The 16410-nt window shown below is 38.4% G+C and overlaps 3 protein-coding genes and 1 long non-coding RNA gene across 4 annotated transcripts; 1 reads left to right on the top strand and 3 right to left on the bottom strand.

Annotated features, from left to right (window-relative positions):
* Nucleotides 1-198: 198 nt before the first annotated feature.
* Nucleotides 199-3642, top strand: LOC125575563. Its single transcript, XR_007325130.1, has 2 exons — nucleotides 199-1898; nucleotides 2006-3642. It is a non-coding gene; the product is annotated as an uncharacterized LOC125575563 (long non-coding RNA).
* Nucleotides 3643-4472: 830 nt separating this feature from the next.
* LOC106369878 (receptor protein kinase TMK1-like) lies at nucleotides 4473-6304 on the bottom strand. The gene is made up of 4 exons (XM_013809977.3): nucleotides 6224-6304; nucleotides 6008-6125; nucleotides 5105-5715; nucleotides 4473-4976 (listed from the first exon to the last, which is right to left on the bottom strand). The coding sequence occupies exons 1-4, from the start codon at nucleotides 6302-6304 to the stop codon at nucleotides 4473-4475; spliced, it is 1314 nt and encodes a 437-aa protein (XP_013665431.3).
* LOC111211680 (receptor-like kinase TMK2) lies at nucleotides 6260-8187 on the bottom strand. Its single transcript, XM_022712942.2, has 3 exons — nucleotides 8145-8187; nucleotides 6745-7965; nucleotides 6260-6666 (listed from the first exon to the last, which is right to left on the bottom strand). Exons 1-3 carry the CDS (start codon nucleotides 8185-8187, stop codon nucleotides 6320-6322), a joined length of 1611 nt encoding a protein of 536 aa, XP_022568663.2. The 3' UTR covers nucleotides 6260-6319.
* A 10-nt stretch (nucleotides 8188-8197) lies between these two features.
* Nucleotides 8198-12232, bottom strand: LOC111211679 (probable histone-arginine methyltransferase 1.3). Its single transcript, XM_048760928.1, has 8 exons — nucleotides 9841-12232; nucleotides 9680-9736; nucleotides 9481-9583; nucleotides 9278-9400; nucleotides 9025-9128; nucleotides 8811-8909; nucleotides 8543-8734; nucleotides 8198-8444 (listed from the first exon to the last, which is right to left on the bottom strand). The coding sequence occupies exons 1-8, from the start codon at nucleotides 10012-10014 to the stop codon at nucleotides 8298-8300; spliced, it is 999 nt and encodes a 332-aa protein (XP_048616885.1). The 5' UTR covers nucleotides 10015-12232; the 3' UTR covers nucleotides 8198-8297.
* Nucleotides 12233-16410: the final 4178 nt, after the last annotated feature.

Below are 16410 nucleotides of genomic sequence, written 5' to 3'. Positions count from 1 at the left end.
TGAAGTTTTTGTTATTGCAAAATAAACCCTACTCTATTGATTATTCCTCTTTATCACCAATAACTTTTTAATTTCGTTTAGATTTCCTTAGTATATATGCATATAGCATTGATTCTGGTGATGGAATAATTACCTCAACTCCTAGTCTTGCTTCCAGGCGCAAATTGGGAGCTGAGATATTGTCAGGAAGCGTCTGATCTCAGCAGCTACGAGAGGCAACTTTACTCTACTATCTGCATCAACAAAAAAAAAAAAAAAAGGAGAGGCAAGGGTTTACAAAGTCTTCCCCAAAGTAATCCACAATTGTAGTAGTAGTAGTAGTACCGTCTTTAACTAAAAAGTAGCTACTAAACTCCAAGATAAACCCTACATAGCTAAAGCACCGTAAGTAAAACTGACGAACCAACCTTCTTGGAAGATCCGCTCATAGAATGGTCTGTAACAAGAGACGCCCAAATACGCCAGTCCAAGTACTTCCTCCAATCACCAGCCACTGCAACACAACTTCTCAAACACATAAGAAACAATCAGAGACTCTCTTGAGATCCAAGAACATAAGACAAAAGACAAAGGCTGACATTACCCAACACGATGTTGATACAGAACACGAAAGACACTGGAGGCTTAAGCTTCAAGACTTTGACCACAATGTACGCCCCAATCGATGAGCACATGAAACCGACAATGGGAACTTGAAATCCAGTTTCTGCATAGAAAGTTTTCAAATCCAAAACGTCAGAAAGCTACAAACTACTTTACATTCACAAGACAGAGATGAGATCAATAGAAACAAACCCTAATTTGAATACCTGGACGATCCATTTGTTCATTCCGAACATGGAATATCAAGATCCGCTGCTGCTTGCCTGGTTCCTTCTATCTCTGATTTCAATCAGAGATGAAAGAACCCTGACAATCTGGGACATCTCTGGTCTCCTCTCTGGTTCCTTCGCGCAGCATGAACCTGCCAGTTCAGCTACCTCCTGGACGCTCTGCTGTGTCTCATAGTCTGTTCCAATGTCTTCTTCTTCTTCAACGGCCTTCCAGAAGTCGTCTTTCTTCTTCTCGAACCAGATGGCAATGTAGTCTTGGGATCTACTCATGTATTCGAAAGCTTTTTTACCGGTTATTAGCTCCAACAAAATGACTCCAAAGCTGTAGACATCTGCCTTCCTCGAAAGCTTTAACCCGTCTGCAATTACATACATTTCACCGGTTAGTTACAAAAAAAACAAATATATATATATATATAGATATAAAAGACTGTTCTTTCACTCCTAAAGCACTCCACGTCTGATTCCAAATCAGAAATTCGTTGATCCTGATGCCGACACGTGTCCTCCATTTATTCTGGTGTACATTGGTTTGGATTTCGTCTGCATTCATAGTCCTTATTTTACAAGCCCATCTGTAGAGACTGAGTCAATATATTTGAAACGCGTCGTTTTTTTTATTCTATGGGTTAAACCCGTTTTTTCATCTCCTTCTGAAACTGCCGTCTTCTCCAATCCCTAATTTTGCAGCCGTCTATGTGAGAATGCATCTGTAACGTTAATCGTCATTCAAACATGTCATAAAGAATCTCTTTTTAACTCTCTGCTACCGTCTCTCCCACTAAGTTGATTTTAATTACTCTTTCCCACCACTACTTTGCAAATACCTTAATTCTCACATCTATAAATAAGGGATGAAGAACTCTCCAAATCTCATACTTTCACCGTATTATTTATACTACCCCTTTCCTAAAAGAGCTTCCAAAGATGGTAACCGCTCCAATCCTGCTTTCCATCTGAAGAGTGGCCGTGCTTCTAAGACAGTTTTGACGCGGCTTTGGGAGGCAGAACGTCAAGAAATCTGGAGAACTCATGGGGTTTGACTTGCTCTTGATTAATGAAAAGGTACGCATATATCTACTTTTTCTTTATGCTCATAGAGATAGTTTTTTTTTTTTTTGTAAAAACATTGAGATAATCTTGACCAACTTCTTCAAGCTTCTTACTGACAGTCGACGCTGCTACAAGGTTCAGTTCCATCTCTGTCGACTGTAATAATATGTTTGTGAGGATGCTTCCACCCGTGATGAGGAAGAAATAAAGAGAGAGCCTCTGTGGTGGCTCTGTTCTTTAGCAGATCATGACGTCGTTCCCTGTTTCGTAAGGAGTTTCATGAATTAGTTCTGAATTGTACATATATGACTTGATTTAGTCGGCTCTATCGTGGGATAATCGCGGTACCCCCACTCAGACTGATCCTAAAGTGTTTTTTTTAATCAGGATCTTGGTTCTGCTAGCTTAGGAAAAAGGAAAATCGGGAACCGGGATTCTTAGATATGAGTTGAGTCTATGTTTAAGAAGATAATCGATCTGGGGAAGCTCCGATTAGTTTCAATCCTTACGGCGGGAATATGGAGAGATTATAAAGTCGCAACACCGTTCCCGTACCGAGATAAGCTTTTCAATATTTAATACACTATAATAACTGGAAATAATTGTCAGCTGCAAAGATAGAGAAGTGTTTTTAGAAATAGATTAAAGTGCTTCCCAGTTTCGTGACCTGGTTTTGTAAGTAAGAAGCCTTTAAATATGTATTTGATCACGAGCGAGTAATAACAAAGAAGAAAAAGTGTATTGGAGAAAGTATTTTAGAAAGAGCTTCAATCGATTAGTAAAGGTCAAAACTTTCGTTGATCTTAGGAACTTATTCACAAATGAATAGAGTATCCTACCTGTCAAGTACGACATATGAGATATTATTTATAATTTGATATAAAGATTGGTGTTAGTTAAATATTTATTGCTTTGGTGAAGCAATATAGAATGTATTAGTTATGGATATCATATATTGTACGTTTTCTCTGTTTTACATCACAATACTCTACAATTTTAAATTGTTTCGAAAAGTATTTATAAAGAGGTTAATTAAGAATATAGTGGGATTCTGGAAAATGCAAACGTTAAAACACCACTAGCTATGTTTTTAATACATTAATCATTATCATATTCCGTTAGGGTATAGTATCGTGAGAAAATTTTGACTTTTATAAATGCATTCATTATTTGTTTCTAATATGTTTTGTTTCACCACTATTATGTTTCTCGAAACAGTGGAATTCAACCTCAGCAAAACTGTCACAGCATGGGAAGAAATGTTTAAATGGAAGAATGAATTTGGAACAGATCGCATTATAAAGGTATGTAGGTAAGTAACTGATATTATATTTGGTCTTAGATGTTACAGAAAGGAGTACATATATAGTAGCATGCCCAAGTTAATAAAGTTTTTGGCTTTATTGCTCGAAACAAGATTTCAAGTTCAAAGAGTTGGTCAACATCATAATGCACTACCATCAAGGGAATCATGGAATTTATGAAGATGGAATGCCTATCTATATCGAGTGCCTAGGACAAGTCATCCCAGTAAGTTATGGATATTACAACGAGGGGTACTTGAAGTATCATGTACATGAATTCGAAAAGCCTCTGCAACAGAAGCTTAACCAACGTTTATATGCTTCATAAAGTTCTTTAAGAACTTAACCAAAAAATTTATTGGTTTAAATTCCATTAATGTAAAGATACATTATTTTTTGTAACATCGAAATTTACATATTATGATTTTAAATTAACTATTGATTTGAATCTATTTTTATAACTTTATATTATAGTAATAGACTATAAGGGATTATTAATTTCACAGTAATATAATTTTAAAAAATCCTGCTTAAATGAATGAGTGTTACTTAATCTGAAAGTGTAGTACGACCTTGGCTTCTTCATATGTTTTATTTGATATAAGTTTGGATGATATGGTTTATTTGATAAATGTTTTAATAAAATGTGTGTATATTTAAATAATATTTAACGAATTTTAGAAAACAAATTGTAAATTGATTCATTTTTCACATTATCTAAATCAATAGGTTTAAAAATATATAAAAAGTACCAACACATTCAAAAACAAATATATAAGAATGAAAAATAATTCATAATTTATGTATTGTGTTTCAACTGCAGTGACAAGTATTTTTATTTCACTTGCTTTTATAATAAAAATATAGCAAACACTAAAAATGTAAAATAATTTCATTAATGAAAAAAATATATATTTTTTTAATTAATTTATCAAACCTTCAATTTCTAATAAGACCAACAGAAACAATAGTAAAAATTAAAATTGTTTAAATTTTAGAATAAACTGCAATTTTTTACATGTATATGAAAATACAATATATCTTTTAATTGATTTTCATTTGCTTAACAAAGATTAATATATCATTTTTTTTCTGATTATATTTATGTGATAAAATATAATTTTTTGTAGTGTATCATACATATCTCTTTGAAATACAAACCTAAAACACAAACCACAAAATTATACAAAAAATAATAATCTAAATCACAAGTAAATTATATTTCGCTCGTAGGGCGGGCCGACCCTAGTATATATATATATATATATAGGGTTATAGATATTTACGATGGAAATAAGAAAGACATACCAAAGTATTCCGGTGCCGTGTAACCTGGAGTTCCAACACACTTGGTATCTATGGGTTCTCTGTCTTCTGTTGTAGCCCAGGCAAAACCAAAGTCTCCAATCTTTGCTCGTAAATCTTCTCCCAAAAGGACATTTGAGGATTTCACGTCTGGGTGGATGTATATTTGACTTTGACTAGCTAGAGTATGGAGATACTCCAATCCTCTAGCCACATCCAATGCAATAACAAGGCGACGACTCCAATCTAATCGTTCCGCTTTGCCTTCCTTCCGGAGATGCTTACTCAACGCACCATGTGCCATCAGCTCATAGACTAACAGTCTCTCGTCTCCCTCGATGCAGTACCCATGAAGGCTCACAATGTTTCTGTGGCGAACTCTCGATAAAACACTTAGCTCAGCGTCAAACAAACCGTAGCCTTTACCATCAGCAACGTCAATCTTCTTAACCGCAATCTCTCTTCCATCTTTCAACTTTCCCTGATATACAGATCCAACCCCCCTTTCCCGACTGAAAAGCTGAAGTCTTGCGTAGCTTCCCGAAGAATTTCCAGTGAAAAAGCATTGTTCCCAGACTCCAAAATCTCGTTCTGCTGAGACTGTGGCACCATCTCGTTCTCTGCTGGCTGACTGGCTCTACCAGATCGGTTCCTCTTCCAAGCCCGAAAGAAACAGATGCCTGCTCCGATCAGAATACCAATAGACCCAATACCAACAGGAAGTACCCAGGCGAGGATATGGTTACCTCCCCGTGAAGGAGCATCGCTCAGAATCTCTGGGTTCCCTGAAGTGTCTGGAATTAGTGTCTTGAAATGTGGAACTTTCCCGTGTAGCTGGTTGTAGGAAAGATCCAAACTCCTAATCAGCTTCATCCTGGTGAGCTCTAATGGGATGGTACCAGTAAGCTTGTTATAGGAAAGATCCAGCGAATATAGAGATGTAAGATCTGCAAACCGTTTGGAGATACTGCCTGTCAAGTTCATGAACGACAGAGTGATACCCCTGATTTGACCGTCCATGCAGTGTATCCCATACCACTCACAAGGTTCACTCCCGTTCCAGTTCTGAGAAAGTAAGTGGCTGTAGCCAAAATCCCCCATAACTGAAAGCAGAACATCAACTCTGTTGTCGGTGCTGCTCTCTGGACTCAAACGGGCCTTCACCACAGCCACAGAGCCGAACAAGGCAGCAGTACACAGCAAGCGCCTCATCCGTAATCCTGCACATTAAACAGAGTCCAATATCAGATTACAAACCTATACCGTTTTCAACTAAAGCAGAGATTGAGGCGATAGAAGATCGCATTATATATTTAAAGAATTCCACAATCTACAATATAGATATCAGTTTCCTCTGCGTTGCTCAACCTATAAAATATATAATGTGTTTCTTGGATGTCACGCAACAACCCAAATACTAATGATAACAGTAATCTAAAAGTAAATACTGCACAAAGAAGCAAAATTCTACACTAAACACTAAAAGAATTTCCAGTTCAGCCAAAAATCTACCTAGCAGTCTTCGAAGGATATGACAAAGACGAGTAGAAAGATGAGGAGGAGGGTCCATCAGAAAGGACACATCTGTCCCTTCAGACCTCGTAGTTGGCGCTGATTGAGAAGAAGATAGCTGCAAAACAACAAGAAACCATCAGTACTTAACGAGTTCAAAAAGTAGTTTATTCAACACTCAATACGATTCTAACGATCCACATATATATTGCTTACCTCGAGAATGTTTCTCAAGACAGAGATGAGATCAATAGAAACAAACCCTAATTTGAATACCTGGACGATCCATTTGTTCATTCCGAACTTGGAATATCAAGATCCGCTGCTGCTTGCCTGGTTCCTTCTATCTCTGATTTCAATCAGAGATGAAAGAACCCTGACAATCTGGGACATCTCTGGTCTCCTCTCTGGTTCCTTCGCGCAGCATGAACCTGCCAGTTCAGCTACCTCCTGGACGCTCTGCTGTGTCTCATAGTCTGTTCCAATGTCTTCTTCTTCTTCAACGGCCTTCCAGAAGTCGTCTTTCTTCTTCTCGAACCAGATGGCAATGTAGTCTTGGGATCTACTCATGTATTCGAAAGCTTTTTTACCGGTTATTAGCTCCAACAAAATGACTCCAAAGCTGTAGACATCTGCCTTCCTCGAAAGCTTTAACCCGTCTGCAATTACGTACATTTCACCGGTTAGTTACAAAAAAAACAAATATATATATATATATATATTTAAGAAAGACATACCAAAGTATTCCGGTGCCGTGTAACCTGGAGTTCCAACACACTTGGTATCTATGGGTTCTCTGTCTTCTGTTGTAGCCCTGGCAAAACCAAAGTCTCCAATCTTTGCTCGTAAATCTTCTCCCAAAAGAACATTTGCGGATTTCACGTCTCGGTGGATGTATATTTGACTTTGACTAGCTAGAGTATGGAGATACTCCAATCCTCTAGCCACATCCAATGCAATAACAAGGCGACGACTCCAATCTAATCGTTCCGCTTTGTCTTCCTTCCGGAGATGCTTACTCAACGCACCGGGTGCCATCAGCTCATAGACTAACAGTCTCTCGTCTCCCTGGATGCAGTACCCATGAAGGCTCACAATGTTTCTGTGGCGAACTCTCGATAAAACACTTAGCTCAGCGTCAAACAAACCGTAGCCTTTACCATCAGCAGTGTCCACCTTCTTAACCGCAATCTCTCTTCCATCTTTCAACTTTCCCTGATATACAGATCCAGACCCCCCTGTCCCGACTGAAATGCTGAAGTCTTGTGTAGCTTCCCGAAGAGTTTCCAGTGAAAAGGCATTGTTCTCCAAAATCTCGCTCTGCTGAGACTGTGGCACCATCTCGTTCTGCGCTGGCTGACTGACTCTATCAGATCGGTTCCTCTTCCAGGACCGAAAGATACGGATGCCTGCTCCAATCAGAAAACAAAGGGCAAGAGCCCCAAACCCACCGGAAAGTATCCAAGCGAGTGTATGGTGGTGACCTTTATGTGAAGCAGCATCTCTAAGAATCTCTGGGTTCCCTAGTGTGTTGACAACTAGTGTCTTGAAATGTGGAACTCTCCCGTGTAGGCGGTTGTAAGAAAGATCCAAACTGGTCAACTCCATCTTGTTGAGCTCAGAAGGAATCGTACCAGTGAGCAGGTTATGCGAAAGATCGATCATATGTACTGATGTGAGATCTGCAAACCGCTTGGAGATGCTTCCAGTCAAGTTCATGGATGCAAGTACAACATACTTGACCTGATCTTCCACGCAGGTTAGCCCGTACCATCCCTCACAAGGGTCATTCCCTATCCAAGTGTCAGCCAGCAACGGGTTGTAGCCAAAATGGCTCATAACCGAAAGCAGAGCATCAACTCTGCTATTGGTGCTGCTCCCAGGACTGGAACGGGCCTTCGCGACAGCCACAGAGCTGAACAACGCAGCAATGAAAACCAAGCTCCTCGTCCGTGATCCTACACATTAAACAAAGTCCACTGTCAGATTAAAAAACCTATACAGTTTCCAACTAAAGCAGAGATTGGGGCAATAGAAGATCGCATTATTTATAGAATTCCTCAATCTACAAAATCAATATCAGTTTCCTCTATGTTTCTCAACCTATAAAATATATTATATGTTTCTTGGATGTCACGCAACAACAGATCAAACACATTATCAAACCATTCAAGTTGCATTATTTATCAACTTTCAGTGACAAAGACTAATGATAATAGTAATCTAAAAGTAAATACTGCACAAAGAAGCAAGAGTCTACACTAAACACTCAAAGAATTTCCAGTTCACGTCAAAAATCAAAGAGAAGACTTAGAGATCTACCTAGCAGTCTTCGTAGGATATGAGAAAGACGAGTAGAAAGGTGAGGAGGGTCCATCAAAAAGGACACATCAGTCCCTTCAGACCTCCTAGTTGGTGCTGATTGATAAGAAGATTGCTGCAAAACAACAAGAAACCATCAGTACTTAACGAGTTCAAAAAGTAGTTTATTCAACACTCAATACGATTCTAACGATCCACATATATATTGCTTACCTCGAGAATGTTTCTCGCCTCTCCCATATTGTAGCCTCGAACGCAGTATGGTCCGAGCAGAGGCGGTTGTGGACTACTTGATCCTTTTCGATCAAAGTCACTCCTTTTACGAAACATAGGGGGAGCTACCAATAACCTCGGATCAAATGCATCAAACACATCTGCGATATCCTCGACTTTTCCCTTAATGACCTACACTTGTGCCACATCAGAAAAAGAAAATGCATATAAAACAGCTAAAGAAAAGAGACTGAAAAAGAAGTCTCACTGTGATCCGATCAGCGAACAATGGATTTCCAGCAATCAGCTTACGTGCGTATTCAGCCAATTGGGATGCTATTACAGCATAAACATGCTTGGCACCAGCCTAATTCATAAAAAGGTATTAGACCTGAAGGAGGCATAAGCAAAAATGCACAAAAGTCATCTTAATCTATTTGGTTCCAGCAGGGCAAAACCTTAGTTCTGAGAATATTTAATACCTGGGCAGCAAACATTGACAAAATGCCACTCCCAGCACCCACATCGACCACGACACGACCAGCAAAATCAGAACGGTTCTCCATCACCGCAGCATAATATGTACCTGAAAGAGAGAGCCATCCTGTGTCATACAGCGGTGCAAAGAATACACATAATAATAATATTTGATAGATTTACATTCTATAAACCAAACATAAATGAAACAGTTCAGAGGAAACCAAATACATATAAAGGCCTGCCATAACTTTTTACCTGTCCTGACATAATCTTGTAGTAGCATATTTTGCTGATGTAGAAGTTGGCCATAGTAATGGAAATACATTTGGGCCGAGGACGCCTCAATCTTATGGTCGAACTTGCTTTTACTAGCTGAAACTGTGGATGATGATCCTATAAATTAACGGAAGCATTGACAAGGAGAGAAATTTGGTTTCTTTAGAGTCAAGAAGACGCACCCTGAACAAGAGCATATTTTCTCCACTCCTCAAATGAATCACAATACTCCTTGCTATCCTTCTCACTTCCAAACTTTATATTAACTCCTTGGGAGAATGATTTCTGTTTCAAATCCAAAATATATACATGAACAACACATTATTGACAAGAGAGGCGAGAAAAGAGATTCGCTTTAAGTATAGAAAAGTAATTAAGTACCTCCTCTGAGTTATCATTATATATGAACTGCTGCTGGACTGTCCCCAACTTGAATAACTGTGAAACCAAAAAAAAAAAAAACACAATACGATCGATCAAATGCAAATGGGTCTACACCAAAATTCAATCTTCGAAAAAGTTCAAATTAATTAATTGTTCACCTGAGCTGAAGCGAGATCAAAAGTAAAACAATGGGTCGAGTCCGATTGCAGAAACCGGAGCAGCTCCGTCACTCCATCGACGTACGAAAACGTAGCTACAGGGGAGGAGAGATCAATGACGGAATCTAGAGAGAACTCTAGCTGCTTGAGATTTTTCCAAGGAGAGGCTTCCATTTCAGGGAACCAAAAAAAACACGATATGTTTGATCGAGAGCCCTCAATCAACAAAGTCGAGAAACAGAGATAGACACTTTTGATTTCACTTTACCAACTGCTGAGAGGAATCAAAGCCGAAGAGAAACAGAGAGAGAGAGAGAGAGATGATGCAGAGTAGATGTAGCTGAAAATAGAAAATAGGAGGGAAAATTTATTTAATTAAAAAATATTTATTCAAAAATGGCAAAACCCCAAACCACGAGTTACCTTGTTTAGCACTCACCTTATATTTAGCAATAGGGTATATTCTTTCACAATAATTCACCCGTAGAAGATAAATCTGAATGTCCCAAAATTAATTAATTTTATTATAATCCTTATATATTTTTACCTTTTGTTACCTTTTAGTTAATTATGTTTGAAAACTAAGAATAACATAAGAATGTTTAAAACAAACACAATATAATTTAAAAAATTAATTATACAGATATTCTTTTTTTAAGACATACTTTCATTCAATGGACTATCCAAGGTTAGGTGAGGCAAATCAGTGTTTAACTGCTGAACTTGGCTTAATTATATAGATATTCATCATATCATATTAACTTTCTGATTCATATGAGATTCTGGTACACCTGAGACATCAACTGACTTGGACATCTCACTTAAGCAAGAGACTTTTGATGATGTGTCATACTAATAACAACTTGTTTCCAACACAACATTGAGCTTCCTCCTCCTGTTTGGACATCACAACATAGAAGATCAAACATGTGCTCTGCTAGGGCTATCAATCAGTGGATGTATGCTCAATGAACGTCCAGTTCTTCCAATCAGTGGTGCGATAACCGTTCTAAAAAGAAGGTTTATCTATTCAGATTGCTTTGTTAGTTAACCTGAAACCTCTCAAATACATGGATAGCGCTGCTTCTTGATTTTGTTTAACCTCCTTCAAAAGGGTACATGAAGCATGCTCAAAACAGATGTTGAATTAGAGCATATTTAGTTATGGTGTTTAAGATTGTCTTTTGGTTACCTTAAGGTTTCCAGCGACGTTGAATGTGACTGCGGTTGTGGAGTGAATGACATAGAAGATGGAGAAGTTGAGACAGAAGGCCAACACACCAGAACTGAATATAATGATGAAGGCTGCCCACGGAGACAGGTGAGCTTCAAACCAGCTCTTAATCCCGTTGCCTTCCAGTAGTAATGCCGGTATATACCGAGGATCATGGTGGCGAAAGGCTTGTAGTATACTGTGTTTATGCTACATAAAGGCGCCATTTTGTTGTATTTCCTTTGGTTGGAAAACTATACAAATGTTCTTCCATCAGTTTTAGAATTACCAATGCTTCCACTGAAAAATCTAAGATAAAGGAGACAAGTCAGGAATGGGTGAACATAGAGAGAGCATCACTGTTAAAATCAAGAGTATAAACAACCCAAAAAATTCGAGATTGTGATTGCAAACGATCCTCTAATTCATTTTTTTTCTGCATCAATTCAGTCTTCTTACATAATCCTTCTGCTTCAATAGTTTCTTACAACTTTTCTTCATCTTGTTCATCTATATGCCTAGTGCAAAAAAATGTGATAGGCTTGCTTGCTGCACCAATTCTGTCTCATGAATAAATCTGAAGCAGATCATTCTCCTAAGCCAAAAGGAGTTTTTTTTTTTTTTTCTTTGGTTCTACTCTGTTTTTGAGCTTGTATCTCCAATATTTTGACCATTGCGTCTTTGATGTACTTCTTTAATTCCTCTTTCTCAACTCGAGATTAATAGCCTTGAGCTTATACTTGAATCTCCATGATTTAGGCAGTTTATTTTTCTCCATCTCATGTTCTTCTTTTCTGTCTGAAGAGACAAAATACATCATATAGTTCGTATGAAGAAAGTTTGCTCTGAACACCCGTTGATTTCAGTACTAAGTCATCCTACTTTTCGATATGTACTCTTGTCACATTCTATTCCGCTAAAGAGATTCCGTTGGCAATCCTATTAGTCATCCTAGCCGCCTACCATATTCTGCACCTTTTATGGAATCATAGTACTGCCAGTGCAATAAGGAACAGAGAGGTTCAACTTTACCCTTCAGATGTATAGTTTGGTTGGTGCAACATATCAATTTGGACTAGGATCACGAGTTAGACAAACTTGTAACTAATAGGATTTACTGTTTGATATCTTCTCTTTTGGAACAAAAAATATATGCTGGTTTGGTAAGTAATTAATAGAATGGTGATGTATTTTTTTGTCAGGATAGGTTAGTTTTGCATTTGACTGGATTTTGTCAGAATTTTGACTTTTCTGGACGATTTATTTTTCAGTCGTCTGGTGGAAAATTGAAATATCAATATTTTATTAAAACCCGACGACTTACATGTAAGTCGTCGTAAGTTAGTTTTGCCATTGAAAAAAAAACTTCAATATTTAATTATACCCAGACAACTTACAATTCAGTCGTCCAGGATTTTATTCCGAGATTCTAGTCAAACCTCGTAAATCCTGGACGACTTCGTCGGACGGACGACTGAATTGTAAGTCGTCTATGTATAATTAAATATTGAAGCTTTATTTTTCAATTGCAAAACTAACCTATGACGACTTAATTGTAAGTCGTCGAGTTTTAATAAATTATTGATATTTCAATTTTTCACCAGACGACTAAAATGTAAGTCGTCCAGGAAAGTCAAACTTCTGAAATAATCCAGTCAAATGCAAAACTAACCTATGACGACTGAAATGTAAGTCGTCTAGCTTTTTTGGAGTTTTTTTTTAACCAAACAAAAGTAGACGACTTATTTTTCAGTCGTCTCAGATAACAGATTTCAAAGTCAATTGCAAAAATAACCTCTGCGTTGACCAGACGACTTATATTTTAGTCGTTTCGAAGACATAGATTGAAGTCGTCCGCGTCGATCTTTAATAAACTTTCGTTTTCTTTGTTCTATGTTTGCTAATGTGTTTTATTTTGACTTTTTCAGATGATGCGTCAGTTACATGCAGTGTATGGAGAATGGTTGTTGAAAGATGGATGTTGGAATTTTGTGGTTGATCATTTCAAAGGAGCGAGAATGTTATTTTTGAGTGAAGATTCGACACATGCTGATCTTGTTGCAATGGCTCAAAAAGATTATAACCTGGATATGAACACAGAGTCTATGGAGTTAACCTACTCATTACAACAGAGTCTTTGTAAAATTTTAATTGCAAAAATGACCTAAATGGATGACTTCTCTGGAACTCTACTAGACGACCTCCGTGGATGTCGTCTGCGTCAATGTTTAATAAACTTGCATTTTCTCTAAAACTATAAAGACTTTTTAACATTTTCTTGTTAATTCATCTTTATTAATGAATATTTGGGCTACTGAAAGAAATTTATAACTTAATTGGTGATATTTATGAGGTTACCAACATTCACGTTAATTAAAGTTTCTAACTGATCCGATAAGACTTCTACGCTAGTTTTTAAGTTTTCTACGCTAGTTTTTGAATAACTTGTATTTTTAAGAGTGATAAGTAACTTCAAGATATGTAAAACTCATATTTTCAAAATATGTTTACTCCCTTACTTTTACAAGCATGAAGTGTTTTCGGTTTTCAAAATTTGGAAAGCCATGGTTGAGATTGAGACGAATCTCAAGTTGAAGTGTCTAAGGTCTGATAATGGTGGTGAGTACATCAGCGGCGAGTTCAAGAGATATTGCGCTGATAATGGGATCAAGATGGAGAAGACTATTCCTGGAACGCCTCAACAGAATGGAATAGCGGAAAGGATGAACCGAAGTTTGAATGAGCGTGCAAGGAGCATGAGATTGCACTGTGGATTACCAAAGACTTTTTGGGCAGATGCAATCAATACCGCAGCCTTCTTAATAAACAGAGGACCGTCTGTATCGTTGGGATCTAAGATCCCTGAAGAAGTTTGGAGCGGAAAGAAAGTAAATCTTTCTTATCTAAAGGTGTTCGGATGCTTAGCTTATGTTCATATTGATGATGCTGCAAGAAGTAAACTTGACTCGAAGTCTAAGAAGTGTTACTTCATCGGTTATGGTAACGCGGAGTTTGGTTACCGGTTTTGGGATGATGAAAATTGGAAGATCATCCGCAGCAAGAATGTTGTGTTCAACGAAGAAGCGTTGTACAAGGATAAGCTAAGAGAAGGCTCAGAGAAGAAAGAGCCTGGAGCTGTTGACTTAGAAGATATCCTGACACCGGAGTTGCCACAGGATACCGCAACAGCAGCAGAAGAAATCTCTCAAGACGAGAGTGGTGAGGCTGAAGAAAGTGATGATTCTGAAGTGATCCCATATACACCAGTCACGGAGTTACGACGGTCAAGCAGAATCATCAGAAAGCCAGTAAGATTCTCTCCATCGCTCAACTACATTCTGCTCACAGACAGAGGCGAGCCTGAATGTTATGAGGAAGCTATGCAAGTTGATGAGTCGATCAAGTGGGAGCTTGCAATGAACGACGAGATGGACGCGTTGTTATCCAATCACATGTGGGAGTTAGCAGATTTGCCTAAGGAGAAAAAGGCATTGCATAACAAGTGGGTCTACCGAATAAAAGAAGAACCTGATGGGAGTAAGCGCTATAAAACGAGGCTTGTTGTGAAGGGATTCCAACAAAAAGAAGGCGTTGACTACACTGAAATCTTCTCTCCTGTAGTCAAGATGGTGACCATTAGAATGGTTCTTGGGCTGGTAGCACAAGAAGATCTGCATCTTCAACATATGGATTTGAAGACGGCATTTCTTCACGGTGATTTGGATGAGGAAATTTATATGAAGCAACCCGAAGGCTTTGAGATCAAAGGGAAGGAAAGCCTTGTTTGCAAGCTGAAAAGGAGTTTGTACAGCTTAAAACAAGCTCCAAGACAGTGGTATAAACGGTTCGACAACTTTATTAAAGGCGTTGGTTTCTTGAGCTGTGAAGCTGACCACTGTTGTTACTTCAAGATGCTTGAATAATCCTACTTGATATTGCTCCTATATGTCGATGACATGCTGATAGTAGGAGCAGACTTGCACGAGATCAATAGCTTGAAGACGAAACTCTCAGAAGAGTTTGCGATGAAAGACCTTGGAGAAGCAAGACAGATTCTAGGGATGAGAATCAGTAGGAGCAAGGAAGGTCTTAAGCTATCACAAGAGGAGTATGTGAAGAAAGTCCTCAAGAGGTTTAACATGGATGACGCGAAGCCAGTTAGTACTCCCCTGGCAAGTCACTTTCGGTTATCCAGAGAACAGTCTCCAAAGACGGAAGACGAGATGGCATGTATGGATAAAGTTCCATATGCTTCTGCTATAGGAAGCCTGATGTACGCGATGATATGTACAAGGCCAGACATTGCACATGCAGTGGGAGTCGTTAGCAGATTTATGAGCAATCCAGGGAATGAACATTGGGAAGCCGTTAAGTGGATTTTCAGATATCTAAAAGGAAATCCAAGTTTATCGCTATGTTTCACGAAGTCTAAGACGGGATTGCAGGGATATGTTGATGCTGACAATGGAGGTGACATTGACAGCACGAAGAGCACAACCGGGTATGTCTACACCTTTGGCGGTACTGCAATTTGTTGGGTTTCAAAGTTGCAGAAAATTGTATCTCTATCAAGCTGTGAAGCTGAGTATGTTGCTGTAACGGAGGCAACAAAAGAGATGATATGGCTACAGTCTTTTCTAGAAGAGCTAGGCCATGACCAAGGGAAAGGTGTGTTGTACTGTGACAGTAAAAGTGCCATCGATTTGGCAAAGAATCCGGTTTACCATGCTCGGACGAAGCACATACATCGTCGGTATCATTTCATCAGATCAGCGTTGGAAGATGAAATGTTGGTGCTTGAGAAGATCCCAGGAAGCAAGAATCCGGCAGACATGTTGACGAAGGTCGTGCCGTATGACAAGCTGAGGTTGTGTGCAACCTCAGTTGGCTTGTTGGAGTAACAAACTGGGGAGATCTGCTACATTAATCAAGGTGTGAAGACAGATTAAAACCAATCTTCAAGTGGGAGATTGTAAAGAACATGTTTTTGGTAGGTACAACAAGAAGTTGTATCAAGAACATGTTTGTTGATTAATTCAACAACACATTTCTTTTGTGTTTTTTGGTAGGTGCAACAAGAAGTCTCATCAACTCCTCATAATCTCCTATAAATAACCACACAAGGAGAAGAAGAAATTCATCCCAAAACAAAGAAAAAAACAAGAGAAGAAGAGAGTGAGCAAGAGAGAAAAAAAAAAAAAATCTTTCTTGCGAGAAAATCTTTCTCTATAAAAAATTAAGTGTAATTTCTTGAGTGTATTTGGGGTCGGGTGTGAGTTGAGAGCTTGTAAAAATTTCCCGGGTTGATAATAAAAGATCTGTAGCAGGTCCGAAGATGTAGGCAAGATTGGCCGAAC

This window comes from Brassica napus, chromosome C6 (assembly GCF_020379485.1).
Source record: "Brassica napus cultivar Da-Ae chromosome C6, Da-Ae, whole genome shotgun sequence".
Classification (NCBI taxonomy): Eukaryota; Viridiplantae; Streptophyta; class Magnoliopsida; order Brassicales; family Brassicaceae; genus Brassica; species Brassica napus.
The sequence above is the reverse complement of the archived record's forward strand: the minus strand, read 5'-3'. Positions and strand labels throughout refer to the sequence as shown.

What these genes read in the sequence shown, in the direction of transcription:
- LOC106369878 (XM_013809977.3), bottom strand. Translation starts at nt 6,304, where the DNA reads ATGAACAAATGGATCGTCCAGGTATTCAAATTAGGGTTTGTTTCTATT. An exon ending in TCTTGAGAAACATTCTCGAG is followed by an intron (nt 6,126 to 6,223) that starts GTAAGCAATATA and finishes GTTGTTTTGCAG; the next exon opens with CTATCTTCTTCTCAATCAGC. An exon ending in TATCCTTCGAAGACTGCTAG is followed by an intron (nt 5,716 to 6,007) that starts GTAGATTTTTGG and finishes TTTAATGTGCAG; the next exon opens with GATTACGGATGAGGCGCTTG.
- LOC111211680 (XM_022712942.2), bottom strand. Translation starts at nt 8,187, where the DNA reads ATGCAACTTGAATGGTTTGATAATGTGTTTGATCTGTTGTTGC. An exon ending in TGTGTTTGATCTGTTGTTGC is followed by an intron (nt 7,966 to 8,144) that starts GTGACATCCAAG and finishes TTTAATGTGTAG; the next exon opens with GATCACGGACGAGGAGCTTG. An exon ending in CACGGCACCGGAATACTTTG is followed by an intron (nt 6,667 to 6,744) that starts GTATGTCTTTCT and finishes ACGTAATTGCAG; the next exon opens with ACGGGTTAAAGCTTTCGAGG.
- LOC111211679 (XM_048760928.1), bottom strand. Translation starts at nt 10,014, where the DNA reads ATGGAAGCCTCTCCTTGGAAAAATCTCAAGCAGCTAGAGTTCTCTCTA. An exon ending in TTGATCTCGCTTCAGCTCAG is followed by an intron (nt 9,737 to 9,840) that starts GTGAACAATTAA and finishes TTGGTTTCACAG; the next exon opens with TTATTCAAGTTGGGGACAGT. An exon ending in TGTCAATGTTTGCTGCCCAG is followed by an intron (nt 8,910 to 9,024) that starts GTATTAAATATT and finishes TTTATGAATTAG; the next exon opens with GCTGGTGCCAAGCATGTTTA.